Source organism: Gopherus flavomarginatus, chromosome 4 (assembly GCF_025201925.1).
Source record: "Gopherus flavomarginatus isolate rGopFla2 chromosome 4, rGopFla2.mat.asm, whole genome shotgun sequence".
NCBI classification, from domain to species: domain Eukaryota; kingdom Metazoa; phylum Chordata; order Testudines; family Testudinidae; genus Gopherus; species Gopherus flavomarginatus.
The window spans coordinates 181,297,135-181,319,148 of NC_066620.1; the positions used below are offsets into that span (position 1 = coordinate 181,297,135).

General features: G+C 39.1%; 1 protein-coding gene across 23 annotated transcripts in view; it reads right to left on the reverse strand.

Moving 5' to 3' along the window:
- MYT1L (myelin transcription factor 1 like) overlaps positions 1-22,014 on the reverse strand; it is a 525,010-nt gene that overhangs the window by 188,833 nt on the left and 314,163 nt on the right. For 19 of the 23 annotated variants that reach the window (XR_007774015.1, XM_050950633.1, XM_050950632.1 and 16 more), the window contains 5 exons: positions 17,065-17,312; positions 14,455-14,691; positions 11,520-11,641; positions 11,090-11,152; positions 10,531-10,599 (listed from right to left, as the gene is read on the reverse strand). Coding sequence is in view for 22 of the 23 variants with exons in the window: in XM_050950633.1 (XP_050806590.1) it covers positions 10,531-10,599; positions 11,090-11,152; positions 11,520-11,641; positions 14,455-14,691; positions 17,065-17,312 (739 nt within the window). In the remaining variant the exon portion in view is untranslated. The remainder of the gene's footprint in view (positions 1-10,530; positions 10,600-11,089; positions 11,153-11,519; positions 11,642-14,454; positions 14,692-17,064; positions 17,313-22,014) is intronic. The other 4 variants (XM_050950647.1, XM_050950646.1, XM_050950643.1 and 1 more) reach the window with 1 other exon arrangement.

Here is a 22,014-nt window from a genome sequence, read left to right on the forward strand (position 1 = left end):
CAGAGGAGTGTAAATTCTAGTGTGTATTGTGCACTAACTAGCCAATGTGGCACCTGGTGGCACACACTGAAAGTTCCTTAGTGCACGTTAATGTAATTCCCTTTCACACATTAACACGCACTAGGGAACTTTTAGTGCATGCCAGCAGGGTACACACAGACCAGTTAATGCACAGTACACTAGTGTGTACTAGCATTTACATCCCTCCAGTGCATACTAATGACCTGTGTAGATAAGCCCTAAGTCCCATTTTGAAAAGTGACGTATGCACTTAGGAGCCTAACTACCACTGAAGGTTCCGAAATGCCTGTATTACTTTTGAAAATGGGACATAGGTTCTTAAGTCAGCCAGGGACTTTTCAAAATATTGCCCTAAATCAATGTAAGCTCACAGGGAATAAGGCTGGCAGTAGGTTTTGGTTGTGAATGATTTCATGAATATTGTTGTAGGCAAAAATTAGACAATGTAGAAACAGACCATAAACTACAGGGGACCATCGTACAAAGCATGATCCAGACTTCAGAAAATTATAGAGAAATTGCAAAGGTACTTCATGTAGGCAGTCCCTGTGCCTACGAGCAGTACCTTGCAGCATTAGAAATGCAGTGAAATGCAGATGCCTGGTAAAGAGCTTCTCATAGAAGGCATGCTCTTAAAGCGGCTTTTAAACTGTGAAAACAAGGAAAAGAGGTTTTATGCAAATATGACTCATGCATTACCCATTTCTGACACAAAATTAGACAAACTCAAGCAAGAAACATGAAATGATCCAACCTTTCAAGAGCTTGAGCAAGTTATTCTAGATGATGGCTTACAGGAAAAGCCCAGGCACCTCCAAGTAAAAAAAAATGTATTGTGACTATAGAGATGAAATTGCTGCATATGATGGGATTCTGTACAAAGGACATTGTCATAGCACCACACAACATGAGGTTGGAAATGCTAAGTATAACCTACAGTGCCCATTTGAGTATTGAGAAGTGCAGGAACAGAGCCCAAGATGTTCTGTTCTGGCCAGGCATGCATGCTGCCATCAAAGATAAGGTATCCAAGTGGAAATCTGCAATAAATACAGGAAACAGAATGCAAAAAACCCACTGAAACCACATGCGATTCCTGATTGCAGTTGGCCCAAGGTTGGCACAGATGTGTTTGAATGAAATGGAAATGATTACCTCTTATTGGTGGAATATTACTCAGGTGTTTTTTTTTAATTAACCGTTTATATGACATATTGAGCAACAATGTAATAACGTAATTTTTTCACCATAGGATTCCAGATGAGTTAATAACAGATAATGGCCAACAATTTATAAATGCCTCATTTTGGTAATTTTCTTTGAACATCAGTTCAAGTAGACCACACCAAGTCCTTACAATCAAATTTATGAACAGAAAAGTCAAGTTCAAACATCAAAGAACTTGATTAAAAAAAGCTCTGGCAGATTCAAGGGGTCTGTAGTTAGCATTGTTGGAGTATTGCAATGCACCCCACATTTATTTACTAGGTTCACCAGTTCAGATACGCAGTAGGCAGAAGGATAAAAACTTTAGTGCCAACTTCTGGCAAGCTTATTGAGTCAAAAACAATTAAACCTGAAGAGATACACACTAGGGAAATAGAGAAGAAGAAATGCTATAACAAGAATACCAAACAGTTACCCTTGCAGGTGAGAGAGAATGTTAGAATCCTTACAGAAAAGTGGCTGGCAATCTGCCAGTGTAAACTTTATCTCATCTGCAGCAAGGTCATAAGGGTCAGTCCTACAGGAGGAACAGAAGAATGCTAAAAAAAAAAGTAAAGAAAACTTTAACCATCTATTTCTTGTGGGTAACCAAAATGCTAGCGATGGTGCGTCTGTGCTGACAGAGGTAACACGATTCAGTCAGTGGCAATGAAAAGTACCAGGAATGGCAAATACAAGTTCTAGGTGGTGGATCCACTTCAGTCTCCAGACCTGCCACTGAAGAAGGAACTGTTCTGAGAACAAGAAGTGGCCACGTAATCAGAAAGCTCTCAAGGTTTAGAGATATAGAGAATGAGAGAGAGAATAATCCACTTATCTGGCGGGGGTTCAAAGTCATCAACCCCATGCCCTCCTAGAGTTCTCCATCGGTGCGTTTTACTAACTGATGATACTAGTTTATAGCTCTTTTGAACACTGGCTTTCTCTAGAGCCACACTGCAAGAGAAGTCCCTGCACTCCCATAAAGAACTGAGGCAGGCCCTTGCATGGGTTAACCAAGCTGGGGAGGCTTTTTGTCTGCTCCCCTCCAGTCCCAGCAAAACCCCATCACAATCTGGAGCTAAAAATGTCGCTTAAAGAAACATATTTGTAATGTTTACATCTCTGGTTTATTGCTGAGTTGGGACCATGAACTATTTTTGATGTCTTCAAACTTCATCCTTAAGAGCCTAGGATCCAGTGCCCAGAATTCAGGTTTTAACTATTGTGGAATTACGTGTTCCGTGCCAAATCCTGCTGTCTTCACTCAATCCTTACTCATTCAGCTCTCACTAAAGCAAGCTGGTCTGGGTAATTGAAGTCACTGGGAGTTTTGAGTGAGGATTTGGCCTGAGAATTCTAAATGTCCTCTGATTAGTATGAATAATTAAAAACAATAACAAGCACCATATTTACTGCTGGCTTGCCAGCTGCCCCATTTTCACTGGGAGTATCCTGGGTATTTGCAGTCCTGGCCATAGCCCCTGGATATCTTTTTGCCTAAGCTGTTAAAAACATATACATAATTTTTGCCTGCTGCCAATAGGGGCCACTGTGGGAATCAATCAGAGGCCTGTGTCAATCAGCTCCTTTTACATTCCCTTGCTCTCTTTCTCAGCAACTATGCTTTCTGCTGGAGATTAGAAAGCAGCACATGGGCTAAGAGAACAGCTAGGGAAGCTGAATATTCACCGGCCTAGGGGCAGTTTCTAACCCCTCACGCTAAGGCTGCAGTAATTGGCAGGGGTGGATGAGACACAGAGGCCTGGTCCACACTATGCAGTTAAATCGATTTAACCAGCGTTAAATCGATTTAACGCTGTACCCGTCCACACTACAACACACTTTAAATCGATTTTAAGGACTCTTAAAATCGATTTCTGTACTCCTCCCCAACGAGAGGAGTAACGCTAAAATCGATATTACTATATCGATTTAGGGTTAGTGTGGACGGAAATCGAAGTTATTGGCCTCATCATTTTACAGTAGCTACCCACAGTGCACTGCTCCAGAAATCGACGCTAGCCTCGGACCATGGACGCACACCACCGAATTAATGTGCCCTAGTGTGGATGCATAAAATCGATTTTATAATATAGGTTTTATAAAACCGGTTTTAGTTATTTCGATTTTATGCTGTAGCGTAGACGTAGTGAGAGAGGTGCAGAATGGCCCATTTCTCCCTCCCTTTCAGGAGTTAGGGGGAGACACTCACAAGGGAGACACAGATGGGAAAAAGGAGAAAGAGATAAGGGGAATGGGATCCCCAGGGAGATGGAAAGACATAGCTGGAGAGGTGTAGACACTGGATATCCAACAATATGGACTTTAGGGCAAAAAGGGATGTAAGAATGAGGGAAAGGAAACTGCAGGATCCTCCACCTTCAGAGTGGAGAAAACAGTAGTAGCCCTGAGGCTCGACATAGATAGGATGATGAGAACGCCTTCCTCCCCTAAAGATGCCAGAGGGGCAGGACACTTGATATTGCCGCCAGAAGACAATTCCACGTAGTGAAAATCTACTTAGGGACAGGGATGTTTGGGAATTGGAGGACTATTGGAAGTTCAGATAAGCATCAAATTTTCTGGGGACTTACTTAAACGCAAACATCTTAGAGATCAGGCGAATTTAATATAATCATATGAAACTAACATTTCCTCTTACACACGAGTCTTTGAGAGAGAATTGAACTTAGAGAAACAATGTTAAATTTGGTAATATGTCTTATCATAGGTGACTTATTTAGCATGGCCAACCTACACAAAGCCATATAAAAAGTGTGGTTACTTTTTAAATGACAGAATCCACCTGAAAGTACTGTCTGAAACGGGTATGTTATTTCCTTGAACACCCTGCTCCACAAATGCCCTGGCTGATTGAGCACAGAAAGAAAAAGGACTGGTTTGGTTTGGACTGGTTTAGTCACTATTCAAAATATTGCTTTTTTAAATCAACTAGTCAATTTTAAAGTAAAGTTTTTCTTTTAAATTACTTCTAAAACTTTGGGGAACGTTGTTTCACTTTTTAAAAATGTTTATAATTCTACGAGACTGAAGTTCTTAAGTCACTGTAACTGCTAGGAAACAAACTAGGTGAGGGGTCTCAAACACGTGGGCCATACGTGGCCTGCGGAGTTATTTCCTGTGGCCCACCATAGCTCCCCTCAACCCCTGACCCCTGCTCTGCCCCGAGTGCACCGTGTCCCCACTCCTCTGCCTACCTTCCAGCACTTCCCACTGCCAAACAGCAGTTTGGCCGCACTTAGGACTTTCCAGGAGGGAGTGGGGAGGAGCGGGGATGCAGCTTGCTCAGGGGAGGAGGCGGAGAAGAGGCGGGGCTGGGGCAGGGATTTGGGGAAGGGGTTGGAATGAGGCAGGGAAGGGGCGGAGTTGGGGCAGGACTTTGGAGAAGAGGCTGGAATGGGGGTGGAGAAGTGGTGGTAAGAAGTGAGGAAGGGGCGGGGCCTCATGGAAGGGGTGGAGTGGGGGCGGAACTGGGGGCAGGGTGGGGGCTTTTGTATCTTTGTATGAAAAGATGTCAGTGATGCGGCCCTCAGGCCAATGTACCAATCTTCATGTGGCCCTTGTGGTGATTTGAGTTTGAGATCCCTGAACTAGGTTAAGGTTAAAAATTGTATTTAACGACTGAACGTTTTACCCTTCACTTTAAACTTTGTATCTGTAACTTATTTGGCTGCTGATTGCTCTCCCACCATAGGGAGATTTACTATTCAATTCAGCATCTCTTTGTCTTTTAAGAAAGAAGTTGTGTTTTACCAACACTGCAGCCTGTAACCTAATACTGGAAAGTCTTGGATTCAGGCCAGATGTTAATTTCTTCAGAGACACTTAGAAATACTGAAGTCTTCTCTGCTGGTGCCAGTAACTGGGAACTAAGAGCCAAAGCAATTCCTTCAGTAGTGAAAAATTATTGATCAGACCCTGTAATTGCCTTCACCTATATCTGATCTATGCACATGTGGCTCATGTTTATGTATGCAGTGTTGTTGTAGCCCTGCTGGTCCAGGATATTAGAGAGACAAGGTGGGCGAGGCAATATCTTTTACTGGACCAACTTCTATTGCTGAGAGACATATTTATGCTCAGATTTTGTGTGGCTGGAGAGTCGTATAAACTGCATGGCATTCACCAGCATGAAATTCTCCAGTATGCCATTGCAACTGGAATGGGTGGATGTCAAGAAAGAGTTTGGCCAACTTTACTATTCACCGTGGAGTGAAAATATGGCTTCATGCCTCAGAAAGCTGCCATAACACAGTTGTTCCAGACCCTGTCTATCAATCTGATCTATGGTATTTATAGGACCCCAATGACTATAGACGATAGCACTGAGATACAAAATGCATTAAAGGATTTGGATGCTTATACTATTTTGTCCATTTTAAGACCTTAAAATTCCTGTAAGTCTCCAATATCCACCTCTTTTGATGTTATTTGTGTCTTAAAACAATAATCATGTGTGTGTGTATATATGTGACTCAGAACTACTTTGAATATTTCAGTTATTTAAAAATCAGTGACCTGTCTATAAGCCAGGATACTAAGTAAATAGGATACTAAGAGAGGTGCTGAAGGAACAGGTGGACCAGCTCCGGGAGTCTATTCCTAGGCAGACGAGAGACAAAAAACTTGTGTTAGTTCTTCCTGGGTTGGCTATTCCCCATGAAGGAGAGGAAAAGAGGAGGAGCAAGACTAAGGGAGAGGAGTGAGTTCAATATGTACAAATATGTCAACCAATTCTGCAAAAGCTGCAATACGAGTTATGTAACCAATGATTTGTCTCCCTTTTGAATATACTGGATCTATACCCAACTCTCTTGTACTCCTCCAAACTCATGTTGAAAGCGAGTGCAGATCCCAGCACAAAAATGTGCTGGGTTATAGATTCATAGATTCATAGACTCTAGGACTGGAAGGGACCTTGAGAGGTCATCGAGTCCAGTCCCCTGCCCTCATGGCAGGACCAAATACTGTCTAGACCATCTCTAATAGACATTTATCTAACCTACTCTTAAATATCTCCAGAGATGGAGATTCCACAACTTCCTTAGGCAATCTATTCCAGTGTTTAACTACCCTGACAGTTAGGAACTTTTTCCTAATGTCCAACCTAAATCTCCCTTGCTGCAGTTTAAGCCCATTGCTTCTCGTTCTATCATTGGAGGCTAAGGTGAACAAGTTTTCTCCCTCCTCCTGATGACACCCTTTTAGATACCTGAAAACTGCTATCATGTCCCCTCTCAGTCTTCTCTGAGAAACAAACACTTATAGAAACACTTGTAGAATTTCACCTTTATGAATAGTTTGGTCTGTTTAGGGGATGTGGGTAAAGAAAAACTGAAACACAGGTGGAGAACAGCAAATAAGCATGCTTAACTGTTCATGACACACAGTTTGTGTGACAAAAAGTGTGGCTAGTCTAGGGTGGTGAATTTGGAAGTTTGCCTTCCAGAGCAGATATACAACCAATAATGCTCATTAAATATCTCATAGCCCTTTTTGCACAAGTATGCTAGGCATGGAGTCCTGACAGAATTCCAGTCTGGAAATTACTTTACACACATTTGTGTGAGTGTTTTATAATTATATATATACTCAGAGAGACAGAGAATACATAATTGTAGAACGCCATATGAAGGTTTTATCCACATGAGTTTAAGATTTGTCACATTACCCATGAATGGCAAAGCCATGAGTGAGTTATGCCAGTCATCCCAAATGGTGCAATCCAGCAATACAATCTTTATATCACACTACAGTATCATGTATTCTGTATCATGTATTAGAGAAAAATAATTTACAAATGCTTTAGAGATATAGAACATTTTACTGGACTTCATTTCTTCATTTTTCTGTATTCAGTAGACTTAGTAACTTTGTTAAGATCTGTTCATTTTTTCAGGCTTAGAGGGAGAGGAATTCTGAAAATTTGATAGCTAGACTAAATATGATATAAAACATTAGTTTTAATATTTCTCTCTTTATATCTTTCAAAAATATCTAAAACAGATCTTTTTATACATAAAAATGTCCTATAATGAAATTCTGCTATTCAGGCCTTTTCCAGAGCAGGAAGCAAGTGCTAAAAGCAAGCTGGGAATCTCTCCTTTCCAATGCGATAGTATGCAAGCTATTAGCCCTACAGGGACGAGAGATACCAACCCTTTGACCTATCATTGGCACACAAATGAATATTACCTATTCTGGGACTCAGGAAGGTGTAACTTTTTTGGAGGGAAATTCTACAGTTTGGGGAAGAAGGAAACATTTCTCTCACAGTTTGGCTTTTTAAAAAATGGCAGCTGTTTGATACTGTTCAGGTGTTAGGAATATTAGAATTAGCCCAAAGAAGAGGCATTAGTGGTAATAGGGTAGATCAAAAGTGAATGATAAATTCATTGGTCAAATGAATATCACTTTCACATATATGAATTACAGGTGGGGCATGCACAACTGTCTTTTATTAAGGTTGCCCAGCACATCACATTATCAGACTCTTATACCTTTGCCAAAATTTAACCCACTGGGCTGAAATTTTCTATGCTAGGTGTCTGCCTCAGGCTGAACTTTTCTGGAATGTTTCAGCCAAGGCAGTTTAGTTGTTTCCAAGTATGATGCTCAGGAAAAATACATTGTTTTGGTCATGCTAAAAAAAGTTCCTTTTTCTTTGAAAAGTTCTAGTGCACCCATGTTTTGGAGCAGAGACTTGATGTTTGGCAAGGGAGTGCTCTTTGTGTCAGGAATGTGCCTTGTGCATCCCTATGACAACCTGTCCAAATGTGGCCAGTTATAAGCCTTTCAATATTGCAGTTCGCACATGCTCAGTAGGGACTTCATAGATCTTAGCAACTATATTCCCTGATGATTCCATCTGTACTGGACATGCTGTAGCCCAGGGCTGAGTAGGATTTTCCCTTCAGTTGCACCTCTGTGCTGCAGCAGACCATCCCAGGTTCAGGCATCTAAACTGTCCCTCCTCTAGGCTCAATACACTCTCCCTGCTAGGCCCAGGTAGCTGCCTGATTCAAATGCAGAGGGGACGGAAGCCAGACCAGAGAGCAGACTGGAAAAAGAAGATTATGAAGAGGCCGTGATTGGGAGTGGAGACTGGCAGGGGATGGGGTGACAAGGAAACTGTTGCTCGCTGGACAAAAAAGACTGGGACTGGGAACCAGGGGTGGAGACTTGGACTGGGAGCCATGGAGAGGAAAATGCAAGGGGGAAGGAGGTGAGTGGGAAGACAGATCTGATGAGGAGCCAAGGATGGGGGAACACAAACATCAGCTGGGCAAAGAACCTGGGACAAGGAACTGCGATGGGGAAACAGAGATTTGACAAGGAGCTCAGGGAGGGAGACTGGGACAAGAAACATGAGTGGAGGATGACTGGAGGCCAGGACAGGAAGAGAGACAGATCAGACAAAAAGCCAGGAGTGGAGGGAAGTGGAGGACTGAAGGGGTGAGACTAAAACTTGCTGGGCAAGTAGACTGGAATGCTTGGGAGGGAAGAAGAGGCAGAAGGGTATAAGAAGGAGCTTCTTCATAGTGTTGTAATTAATGTGATACAAGCACAAGTGGGGTCTCTGTATGTTGCACCTTTTCTGAAGCAGCAGCAAGAACCTGTAGTAAACACACTGTCCCTGTTCCCCCAACAGTCATCCAGTCTGTGCTTGCCTTGTGTAGGCATGATGCCTCCCATCGCTGTGGCTTCAGATAGTCTCTTGCACACCCACCATGTGGTTCTGAGCCCAAGAAACACTCTGCCCTCACTTTACTCTATTTCTCACTCTCTGCTTTCATTTGACTTTTTCCCCTGCATGGCCCCTCCCTGCCACCACATCCCACAGTCTTTAAGTGGAATGGGATCCCAAACATTTGAGTTGAGTATTCAAACCTGTGAATTTGGAGTGGATTTGAAATTAGGCAAAGTGAGTTTCTTACCGCTTATGAGAACTCACTGTCTATGTTAGACAAATCTAGAGAGCAATCTGCTTTAGCAGCTGACTTTCTGAAACATTTCCTAGGCTTTAGGGTCTGTTCTCCCAACAATGCATGTATGAATCTCAAGAAAATGCTAGTCATGGCAGCAAAGGTAGCCCCCTGCCCAATCACGTTTGGTATACTCCTCAGTATGGTCAAGAATCATCACCAAGTATTTGTTCATGCTGTCCTTTCCCATCCTTGCCTCTTACTTTTAAATATCTGTCCCTCTGTACTATGTATTTGGAGTATGTTGAGGAATGCCACATAATTGTACAATCCTGCAGCATTTCCATGTGCATAGTTTTAGGCAAAGCTCTGGCTGCAGAAGAGTAAGTTTGGACCTGTAGTATTGCTTGACCAAAACAGAAAATGCACATTTTTGAAGGAGGTTACAGAATTCTTGGTAGGACTTCTCACTACAACCACAAAGAACATTTGTATAACCTAGATTTTTTATTTAAAAAAAAATCAGAATAGAGTAACTCATCTTATATAAATATATTTATTGCTGCCAATAGTAAAAGATCCTATTTCAGCATAGACAAAACTACAGGATTTTCTTTATATTTGAATTGAATAATTCAGCATAATACTTTAATAAACTAATGTCCATTGCTTACAATTTTCACTCTGAAGTATTGAAAGGAAATCATTACATTGTAGAAAGAAAAAATGCAGAGGACTAGCAAAGAAAACTCTAGAAAAAGTTAGTTAAATGAGGCAACGCATTAGGCTGATAATAGTGATACAAACCTGAGGAGAACAATACATGAATTAGGGATAGGCGAACTGGTTTAGATTCCATAACAAAACACCGATCTCCTCCTTACACCTAAGCATGGACCTTTAATTCTTTTTTGGGAAATAAACCTTCCTTGAGTTTCTGAAATAGTCAGATAATTGCTTTGCCAATTTTGGAATCAGACTAGTTTCATCAATCTATTCTCTTAACATTTTCAGCTCAGACTGATAACTTCAAGATACTTAGATAGTTTAGATAAACTTTGAGTAGGGATTCCAAAATTTGGATGCTTGTCCAGACTGAGACTGCAAAATTTCTGAACTTGCCCATCCTTAATGTGTACTCTATGCACAAAAGAAAATAACAAAGAAATAGACTTATTTATAGCCCCAATCACAGCCTGGATCTCCTATTGGTTTCAGTGGAAATTCCAAGCATGGGTCAGTTCCTGTACATTAGCTAGTACTTTTCCAAATAGCATATCTAGCATCTGTCATAATTACATGTGGTTGCTGAGCAAATAAATATGTAAACAGAATGATTTTGTTTATATCTTACTTGAGTTCTTGTGAGCTTGTGGCCAGCATACTTCGAATGCTTTTGTCAGCCAAGGGGCAGCCAGAAAGACTGTAAGACATGGCAGGATATCCAAGTAAGTCAACCTCCTTAAAAGTTAAACTCTCTCAAACAATCACAACATAAAAAATAAAAATTAAAAATTGTAATGCAGAAAAGCGATGGAGCAAGTGCTGTAATATTGAATTTTGTAATATAGTTAACCCTCTGAATATATTTAGATACAAATTTTACTTCCAGTACTACATAATGTAAATGAACTTTTTTTGTTTTTACAAAGTAGTAAAATGTAACAAAAAATATTTGTGATCCCTGGGTTAACTATTCAAAAAGCTTAAGAAAACTTTGGAAATTTTAGTAATCTATTTAAAAATAAAAGACGTTTATACAACACACAAATTAGCATGCTTTTAATATCAACATATATTACTCAAAGGGTTAACACATAGTTCAACATTTTTACTTTGACAGCATTGTTGAGGTAAGCTGAAAACAATAAATTGAAAAGACAGAATCCACCATGAAAAAAATGAAGTCACACCTTCTATGTGAGGCGTAATTACCAGTCACATGACCACTCCCATCACACCCTGGTGTTGGACATCTGCCACCAAACAAAAACAAAAACAGCCAAAATAGTAAGTATGTTTAAAAAAATAAAAAAAAACTTTTAAAAGTTTCATTGTTTCCAGTTTAGCTGCAATGACTGCAAGGGGATTTAAGCATCCTATCAAAAAGCTGAAAAATGAACAGCATTAAATGAAAATGGCGTCTCAGTACAATATAGCATCATTAAGAACAAGCAAATACATGTTAGCTTATCACTTTACTTAACTGGCAGTTGGAAACATTTATATGCTGCAAATGTCGCATGCTCATACTGCAAGGCGTATATGTACTCATTTGTTTAAAAAAGACAAAGAGAAAAGGTTAAAAAGAGAAAAAATAATTTCACCTCACATTATGCTTACGTTATTAAATCCTTTTTGCTCTCTTTGCACTGAGGGTATTTGGGTTTAGGGCTTGGGATTGTAACTTCACCAGGATACCTTCGTTCTTCAAGTGCCTCTTGGAAAGGATCCAAGTCTTCTGGCTGCAGGCAAACATATGGGTATTAGTCCCACTTAGGTGAGGCTGCAATATACACAAAAAATAATGCTATGCACAGTTATAAGACATATCACCTCCATTACTCCCACTCAATCAGAAAAATGTTGACATCATTTTACCTTTTTTTTCTCACCTGCTAGACCTTTATATAGTACCTTTACATTTCAATGCACACTTTAGAACACATGAAAAAGAATTAGATTATTTAACTTGAAGAGAAAGAGGCAAAAGTCAGATATTCTCTCTTGTATATTCCCTATAGTGTCTATTCCCAACTGTATCAGCAGCTGCCTCTGACAGTCAACTACTATTCTCTTTCACAAGAATCAATACTGTTTTCCAAAGTCACAAGTTTTTACAAACCACATCCAAGAAAAACAAAGCCTAAATATAGTATCTTATCCATCAAAATGCCAACTTCAATAACATTTTTAAATAGTTAAGCATTCTCCCAAAAGATGAATCAGGAATGATGTTAGCAGCCAATTGCTAAACACACATGTAGTGTCACAATCTGGGGCAAACCTCAATGGATCTGCCTGGCAAAATATAATTTTGTATTTAAATGTACTGATGGATTTAGCCTTTTTATATTTGAAACTTAAGCATTAATTTCAGAAGTGAAGAACACATGGCAGAAAGCACTGATGCAGATACCCCTGCAGATGGTGCTGTGAGCAACAGAATTAAAGAATTATTCTGCTTGTTTCAGTCAATGCTATACAGTATTTAATATCTCCCATTTCTTAGATAATGAGAGAAATCCTGGCCCCAACCAAGTCAATGGCAAAGCCTGCATTGATTTCAGCAGAGTTAGGATTGCACCCAATGTATATAAAGCAAATATCACTTTATTGCATGTCTCTATATTTATTTTTTAAATCACGCCATCCTATATTTTAATTAAAATAAATTGGAGAGAGATCTTGCTACACATGGTTGATAAGAATTCTAATCTTATAATGTAGATTTAGCAAGAGAAAAAATATTGCTATACAAAGTCTGGGATTGTAAAATCATGTCTAGATTACAATGCGATAAATATGGCAAACAGGCCAGTGAGCTTGTCATAACCTTAGTCCCAGATTTGGACCTTAGCGTCCAAAATATGGGGGTTAGCATGAAAACCTCCAGGCTTAGTTACCAGCTTGGACCTGGTACTTGCTGCCACCACCCAAAAAATTAGAGTGTTTTGGGGCACTCTGGTCCCCCTGAAAAACCTTCCCTGGGGACCCCAAGACCCAAATCCCTTGAGTCTCACAACAAAGGGAAATAATCCTTTTTCCCTTCCCCCCTCCAGGTGCTCCTGGAGAGATACACAGACACAAGCTCTGTGAATCCAAACAGAGTGAATCTCCCTCTCTGTTCCCAATCCTGAAAACAAAAAGTACTTTCCTATTCCCCCAGAGGGAATGCAAAATCAGGCTAGCAAATCCAACACACACAGATCTCCCCCCCTGATTTCTTCCTCCCACCAATTCCCTGGTGAGTACAGACTCAATTTCCCTGAAGTAAAGAAGAACTCCAACAGGTCTTAAAAGAAAGCTTTATATAAAAAGAAAGAAAAATACATACAAATGGTCTCTCTGTATTAAGATGATACAATACAGGGTCGATTGCTTAAAAGAATATTGAATAAACAGCCTTATTCAAAAGAATACAAATCAAAGCACTCCAGCACTTATATTCATGCAAATACCAAAGAAAAGAAACCACAGAACTTACTATCTGATCTCTTTGTCCTTACACTTAGAAACAGAAGACTAGAAAGTAGAAACTACTTCTCCAAAGCTCAGAGAAAGCAGGCAGACAGACAACAAAGACTCAGACACAAACTTCCCTCCACCCAGAGTTGAAAAAATCCGGTTTCCTGATTGGTCCTCTGGTCAGGTGCTTCAGGTGGAAGAGACATTAACCCTTAGCTATCTGTTTATGACAGAGCTAGAGTTGAAACCTGACAAATACAAACAGTAGCCTCCCAGCAACCCCTTCCCCCACCCCCCCCAAAAGCAGCTGACAACTGTCAGGACCACCCTTTCACAGTGGTGACTGAAAACACTTGCTACATGTTACAAACTTTGAAACTTAAAATCAATTCACTATGGAGCAAGTTATCTTTATTTACCTCTTTCTGTTTACAGGTTTTTAGAGTGTCTCACACCTCATATTCCTTCATAATACTCTTGAAATAAAATATTTAATTACAATGGTATCCCAAAGCACACCCAACGCTTTGTGCTCCTACTTTCCTGAATGCATAAGGAATGTAGGAGCAGGCCTTTGACAACAAAATCCTGGTTAGCTAAATTAATGGAAAACTTATAGTATACTCTGTGCTTCTTAAGTAGATCTGCGTGTATAAATACACTTTTAAATATTCAGTCCTTCACTTTTGAATCTTAATCTGAGAAGAGTATCTTGTTCGGAAAGCTGGTAAAAACTTGATACCAACATTGAAAAAGGTTATGTCAACTTGCTCAGATGGAATAAGGCAGATCTGGAAAATTAGAACATCTTCACAGAAGAAAATATTTGTTAACAAGACAGCGCTGTTAGAAAACATGATTCACATTCACGGTTCAAGTGTTGTTGGATGGAAGTTAGTCACTGATCAGATGTGTGCCAATATGATATATTTTGAACGATTAGAACTACCAGGAAGTCCTCTTGTCAGGAAATTATCCATTTTTTGTTTATTACCTACCATGGTGTTTCCTCTTTCCTTTCAGATTTTAGAAATCTAATGAATTAAAACCATCAGATTGCAATCAGAACCCTTAGATGAAAAAGACATACATTAATCTCTTTGGAATCATCTTCATCTATCCTTCTGGGCTTCATTTTAGTGTAGTCCACTGGCAAGTCCCAGCAGTCACTCTCATTCAGCTGGTAACACCGATTATTCATCACAGCTTGTCGTTGTGGTGACATCGGCTCCAGTGGTGTCAAAATGGTACAGCAACCATCTCGCTGTCTCTGTTTGTTCATGCTTAGATCCAAGGTTCCATTTTCATCTACTTCCATATCAGGATTCTGTCAAAATAAGAAAAGTATTGTTAATTCAGCTTTTGACTATCAAAATGTCACCTCTCTGTGTTTTTTAATCTGATTGCTTAGTAGAATGATAAAAGGTTTTATCATGCCTGTATAGATTGTAAGCATTAAGCCCCCTCCCACACGTAGCATAATTCTGTTACACAACATTAATGCTATTAAAGTAGATTCACTCGTATCTTCATAAAAGGCTAATCTGATATTTGGAAGAAAAGGGGAGACATCCCACTAACCACAACCATCCTCCCAAAACACAGGTGTAAAATTTGACAGTGAAATAAGAAATCCCCAAAGGTGTGTTGTTGCTGTGTTTATGTCCCTGATTTACTCTTTGACAGGTTAGCCTAACAGAGTTAACCTCTATATGATTCTGCCTACTTCCAGTCCTTCCAACACCTGCTTATATGATTAGAGCAATAAAAAACAGATAGCAAGTTGCATCAGAAAAAGCAGAATCCTTTGCTCTTCTAACACTAACAGGTAAAGAATTAGAAAAAAAAGAGCTTTGGTTACTAAAGCAAGTTGGTTTACACTGTGTTTGCTACCTTCATACTATGAGAAAAAGCATCCAAATCTCACAGTTCCTCCACCACAGTTGTTAAGGTTTAATATATCTTAACTTTCCAAAGACTATCTATATAATCAGCTGGCTTGGGTAACACAGCTGATACTGACATTCCCTGCAGCGACAGAGGAACTGTGAAGTATAGGGTGAGTAGGTTTGGGATTTTTGTTTTTGGCTTGAAAATAGATCAAGAATTATTTACTTCAAATCATCTTCCTCTTCTTCTTTCTTTTCCCCAGGGACTGGGAGGGCTTTTAGATGGAAGGGAGGGAAGCAAAATACCCAACCAATCCTTAATTTTTCAAGAGTAAAACACTTCACCAGAAATTAGATTTCAAAACTGCCGTTAATGCTACTGTCTACTCTGATGTCTAGCAGCTCTCTTTCCTCTTGAGGTAAAAACAGAACAGCAGCAAGACACTTAATGAAAATCCCATCTTTGGTTATTGCCTTGATAGATTATACAGTATTATTCTACACAAACACTTTTTGCCATAATTTATTCCTGATTATTGCCCTGATATTAATTTAGGCTTGATAATGTATTTATCTTCCCAGATTTATTACATTTTTTTTTGCCACACAATATTTTTAAGGTTATTGCTCAAACTTTTTCAATTCCTGTTGGTACTGAGCACAATCACATTTATTTGCATGCCACAAAGAGAATTCCCTCATCTATCGGATTAAATCAATTAATATAAAAGGAAGCATTTGAAAACAAAATTACTAACCTTACTGAATTCATAAAAATTAAGATCATTACTAATAACTACTGGTAAGATTGTTAGCTCATTATGTATGATCAAGAAGCTTTACACAACAGGAAAAAAACCCTTTGTTTATCTGGAGAAGAGCAGAACATGTCTGCCAGCTCAAAAGCTCTTCTATAAGCACAATAAAACTGTTCCCCTTGCACTGCATCTGTCTATTTAGCCATCTAGTGGCCTCTTATAGGTAGCACTTTATTGGTTGCTGGTTTATTTTAAATACCGGTAGTCATTTCTCCTCAGATGTCAGAGTCAAGATTTAATCTGGTTATAACAAAATCAAAAGGTTCTTACAAAAGTTTTACAATGTGGATGAATTTTAATAATGCTACTGTTTATAAAGGTTAACATCAATATCTTTTTACTTTATTTGTTTTAGTGTTGCCATTTAATAATACATTGAGAATTTACTAACACTTTATAGAGCATTAGTGATACTGCATTATTACTGTTATGCAACTTAAAAGTTATCTGCACTGGAGGATTTTTTGTTTGTTTCAAACATATTACGCATCTATTTGAGAACAATTATACTCTGGATAGGTAAGACAATATTGTGTACAATACCAAAAATTTTCTTTGTACTAGATCATAAAACCTGAGGGCCCATATGTGATTTATACATGAAGTTACAGTATTAAACCATCCTCTTTCTTACAATAATAAATCAGATAGTGTTAGTAAAAATTCTATAGTGCAATTCCACTTCAGCAACCTAAATAGCTTCCATAGTTACTATAGACCCCTTCAGTAAGAGAAGGATTAAAACAGAGAATAACATATTTTATCAGCACCATTTTAACTCTAAGCACTGATCTGGATTTCAAGAGTTATGATGAGTAATTTGCATCTTTATCTTTTATTTTGCTGCCTTAGCAGAGCTGCCACATTTTTGTTCATTTTGAGAAAAAGATTAAGCAAGATGCATTAGAGCTACTCTTGAACCTATCAGGGCACAAATCTAGTGCAGTAAAGAGGTTTGTATCATCATCAACAAACATATTTGCTAATTTTTACCCGGGCACAGAGATCCTGAGGTTTAGTGGAGAGGTTCTGAGGCATCTCCCTGCAGCGAGTGGAGAGATTCAGAATAGCAGTGGCAGCCATGTGTGCTGCCTCCATGTCATGAGTATAGTCAAAGCTGCTCTTGCTGCAGGTACTGCTGGCACTGCTGCCTCCACCACAACTCATATTGCTGCTGCTGCTAGGGGCATAACTGCTTGTTGTGCTGCTGGTTGGGCTTGAATTCTTACAATAACGTTTAGCTGTGGGAAGAAATATGACAAGGATGACTCAAAAGTACATTACATAAATGACAAGAAAAACAATCTACTGTGGGTGAATTTTATAATGAGCAACAGTGACTGATAAAAAAGAAGACAACAGAAATGATGCAGGTATTCTATGATTTTGTACGTGAGTCCTTTACACAAGTAATTGAGTATGTATCAAACATTCCTTTAAAAATAAATCCGGAGGATGTGACTAGATACTGTAGTGACAAACAGGTGAGATTTAGCAAACAAACACTGTGCATGAAATTCCAACAAAGGCACAGGGAAACACTGCTTTCATTCCATAGTAAGAGCTGATTACCTATTTGTATGAAGACTGGGAACTGTTTGGGTCATTCACTTTTATTAAGGACACGTTAGTGGTATTGCACCAGCAAATTGGGCTAACTCCAGATTCAGAACAGACCTTAGGAATCCCACTCCCTGGAGATAGTGGGGATCAAGCTCATTGGGAAGATAATGTGCTTGATCTCTGGGCCAGAGTGCTAACCATATGTCTTTGGTAATCTCAAATTGACCAAAGTGTTCCTCCATTCTGCAATAAGGGCAAGTACTGGGCTGGTCATTAGAAGGGAAAGGATGAGGAGAAAATGGAAAAAAGAAGGTGGCCATAGAATGAAGGGGCAGGCATTGTCCAAATCTGGATGTGGGGCCCTCACAGGCTAAAGCAAATAAAAAATAAACAGAAAAAAATATGAGTTCAACAATGTGATTTTTAGAGGTGCTGAGCACCAAAGCTTCTTGTTGAAAACAACACTCAGCACCTCTGATAATTAGGCCACAAGGGTGTATTTAACTATATAATGACAGACACACACTGTAAGGCTCAGTGGATGCTCAGGAAAGAACTACAGCACTACATCAGGCTTAAGCCTGCACAATTCATTCCTCTCTTCTTTAAACAGAACATGACAATATTGTTGGCTTTAAAAAAAAAAGAATATTAACATTTTATAGCCAAAGGAATTAAAAAAAAAACCCCAACCCACTCCTGGCCCAAAATAAATGGCTCACTTTTTTTTTATTTTTAAATAAATGACTGAGAAAAAATGATCTATACTGAACCCAGAGTGCTGCTACGTTTTCATATAGCCCACACACTAGAAGTCAATGTCAGCAGTTACATGTATATGCATTCGTGGTATAGTGATTTCTCCCCTTTAAAATCGAGTTCTGTATTTTGCAAAGATCATACTGAACAATATGATAGAAGTGTTGCAATGCCATGTCATTGTGCGTAATTGCTGGACAGAGGGTCCTACATAAAGGCCCTATATAAAGGGTCAACACACTAGTTAGAACTCTTTCTCCACAGTTTCAATTTATGCCAACCTCTTCAGGTGTGTTGCGGCAGACATACATGCAGTAATCTGCTCCCTTGAGCACAGCCTCTTTATGGACTACATTCTGCCTGGAAAAGGAGAGTTTGATGCAGAATTTATCTTATACTTCGTACTTCATTCCTTTCATTTGTACATTTTTGGAAAAGTTAATGAAGTCATTGTTTACTGTAAATGAAATAAAATGCTTAATTCTTAGCAGATGCAGGAGTTTTCTCAGGAAACCCATATAATACACAGGTGTGCATCAGTGTTGTTCTCTGAACATTCACAGATAATAATCCTGTGAGTTATTTCCCATGACATATTTTACACCAAATTTCATTCTTAAAAAATAGTAATCAATATTGGTCACTAAAAACCGAGCATTTACCCATGGTTGCTACATTCTGGTAGCCAAGATACTCAACTATTTCTCTAAATTTACAATAGGAAATAAGTACAGTATCTCAGTTACCACGGTTGACATAGTAAATGTTGACTTTTTAACAGCAACCACTTAGCACATGTAATTTGCAAAATTAGGACTATATTTCAAACGAATGAATAACATGCCTTTTCTATCACTTGCAAAACAAAAATGCAGCCATATTATACATTTGAGAGTTGATTAAAATTAAATTAAATATGAGATAATATAAGACATTTTATATATCTGTATCAATACAGAGACTGAGAGAGAAATGGGTGAGGAAAGCAGGGAGGAATAATAGAGAGTTTTCGACATAGGATCAGCCACAAGAAACTCTTCCAGGCTCTGACACAGACTCCCCCTGTGGCCTTGATACAATCACAAGATCTTTCTGCTTCATCTTCCCCAGTAATAGAAAGGCAATCACAATATTTAATCTTCGGCGTGTTGTGAAGATTAATAAATAATTGTGGAACACTTTGAAGGTGAAAAGCATTATATATGTATTAAGTATCTGTGAATGGCTGTGGTCATTTTAGCTTGACCTTTACTGTACAGTTTTTAAACATTTCATGCAGCCTGGATTATCTACCTCACATTAGTTTTGAAAAAGAAATTCAGGACTCCTGTTTATAGTGAATTAAGATAGAGTGAAATCCATCTGCAGAGAAGGGGAACGATAGTGACATTGTCTGAATACAAAATAAAACACATTTTGCAGTTCTGCTTTTGGGCCAAACTGTGATTTAGTGCATTGCTGTGGTGCAGGGTGGCTAGGACCTATGTAATCCAACTATGCTTTGTGGCCAAGTGGCAAACCAGAAAGCAGAAAGCAATCTCTTCCATCAATGACAGCCACATAGCTCTCAGGCAGCCGCTCCAACCAGCTCCATTTCCAAGATTCTGATTTTCTCCTGATGAACTACATAAGGGATGATGACAGTGGGGTAAGTGTTTCTCTAATATCCCAAAGGCTCCTTCATAGCTAAGTAAACTAGGGAGTGGAAGCTGCCCCATCAAAATTAAGGTATGCAGTCTTTTCCAAACAAAGGGGGTTGATGAGAGAATGAGACCCAGTTCCAGCATCCTCGAGACCCAGCACCAGCAGTCTTGGTACCAGTTTTATTGTTTAAGTTAACCACAGTTCCAAAACTTTTTCTGAACCCAACAGGAGCTCTTCAGGGACTGAACAGCCCCACTACCAGGGAGTGAGATAGTGAGAATCCAGGGAGGACTGCTAGACAACTGGTGGGGAGAGGAACAAATTTGCACAAGCTTTCCACTAGCCCTGAGCACGAGCAGCTCCCAACTGCAAAGCTCTGTGAACTCCTCTGGATACTGGGTCCAGCTGTTCTCATCATTACTGCCATATAAAATAAGCCCATAGTGTAGCCCATTATGACATTGTCCCTAAAGGGAAAATAAAGCGAAACAAACAAACCCTCTTCCTTATAAGATGATCCCTCTGTAGCATCATCAGGGTATCATATCCTACAACATACAGAGTCCTCCCCCTGTGTAATTCTTATTAAAGCTTACACACACAAAAAAGAACACAGTCCATACAACTCACAACCATTTATTTGTTGAATATATCAGCCTCACAACATTTTCCTGATGGTCTGTGATACAATGCATGGTGCTGCCTCAAAAGATTCAAACATCAAGTGATTCATTTTTCAGACCCTTATTACTATATGTATTTCTGTTTTCCTCTTAGAGTGTTTGACAGAATGAACCTTTGATTAATTACCAATATCCACTAAGTTTATGTATAACACCTCTTCAAAACAAAAATTTCTTCCCTAATATACACAGTTGGTTCATACTATGGACCTCCCAAGCTAGCCTCAATGCTATCTGAATGGGGAAAAAAGGGTGTATTACCCCTTCAAACATACAGGTAACTTCTATTTAGATTAATAGGAGATGAGTGTGTTTATAGACAGCAGAATAGTTCGCTATCATCTTTCATTTTAATGTTTCATTTTGGGTTTGGGGTTTTTCACCCCACCCCTCTTTTTTAAGCCTAAATTTCTAACATTTATAGATTCAAAGGCCAGAAGGAACCATTGTGATAATCTAATCTGACCTCTGGTATAACACAGGCCATAGAACTTTTCCAAAACAATTCCTAGAGCAGACCTTTTAGAAAAACATCCAGTCGTGATTTAAAAATTGCCAGTGATGGAGAATCTACAACAATTCTTGGCAAACTGTTCCAGTTGTTAATTACCCTCACTATTGAAAACCTACGCCTTATTTCCAGTCTGAATTTGTAATGCTTCAACTTCCAGCCATTGGATCGTATCACACCTTGCTCTGCTAGACTGAAGAGCCCATTGCTGAATATTTATTCCAAAATGCCATTTTGAAATGAAAAGTCAAAACACATTTGAGAATGATCAAAACAAAATGTTTTCAAAACAAAGACAAAACATTTCACTTCAAAATGGCCAAAATGAACAGCTTTGACATTTTTTATGTTCTTTTTTTCTTAATTTTTTTCAGTAGAAACTATTTACCATTTTCAACCCACATTTGTGCATAACTGTTGTGACCTGAAAAATGCATTTTTAGGTGAATTTCCTACTCACTGAAAAATAAATTGCCCAGCTCTGCTCTAGAGACTGCGAAGTTCCTTAAGGAAAAACATTACTTAAGGAAATGATCTTTTCCTGAGACCGGCAAGTTATCACTTCTTCCCTTTATGCCCATAATAACTAAGGCCATAGAACTTTAGTTTTAACTGTGCGGGAAATCCTGACCTCATTGAAATCAGTGACAAACCACCCACTGATTTCAGTGGGGCCAAAAATTCACCCCATATTTCACCCTGTGTTTTTATACTTACAGCCACATGCACACACAATACCAGCTTTTCACCCAGCAAGTATGTAAGCCCATTAGGAATGACAAC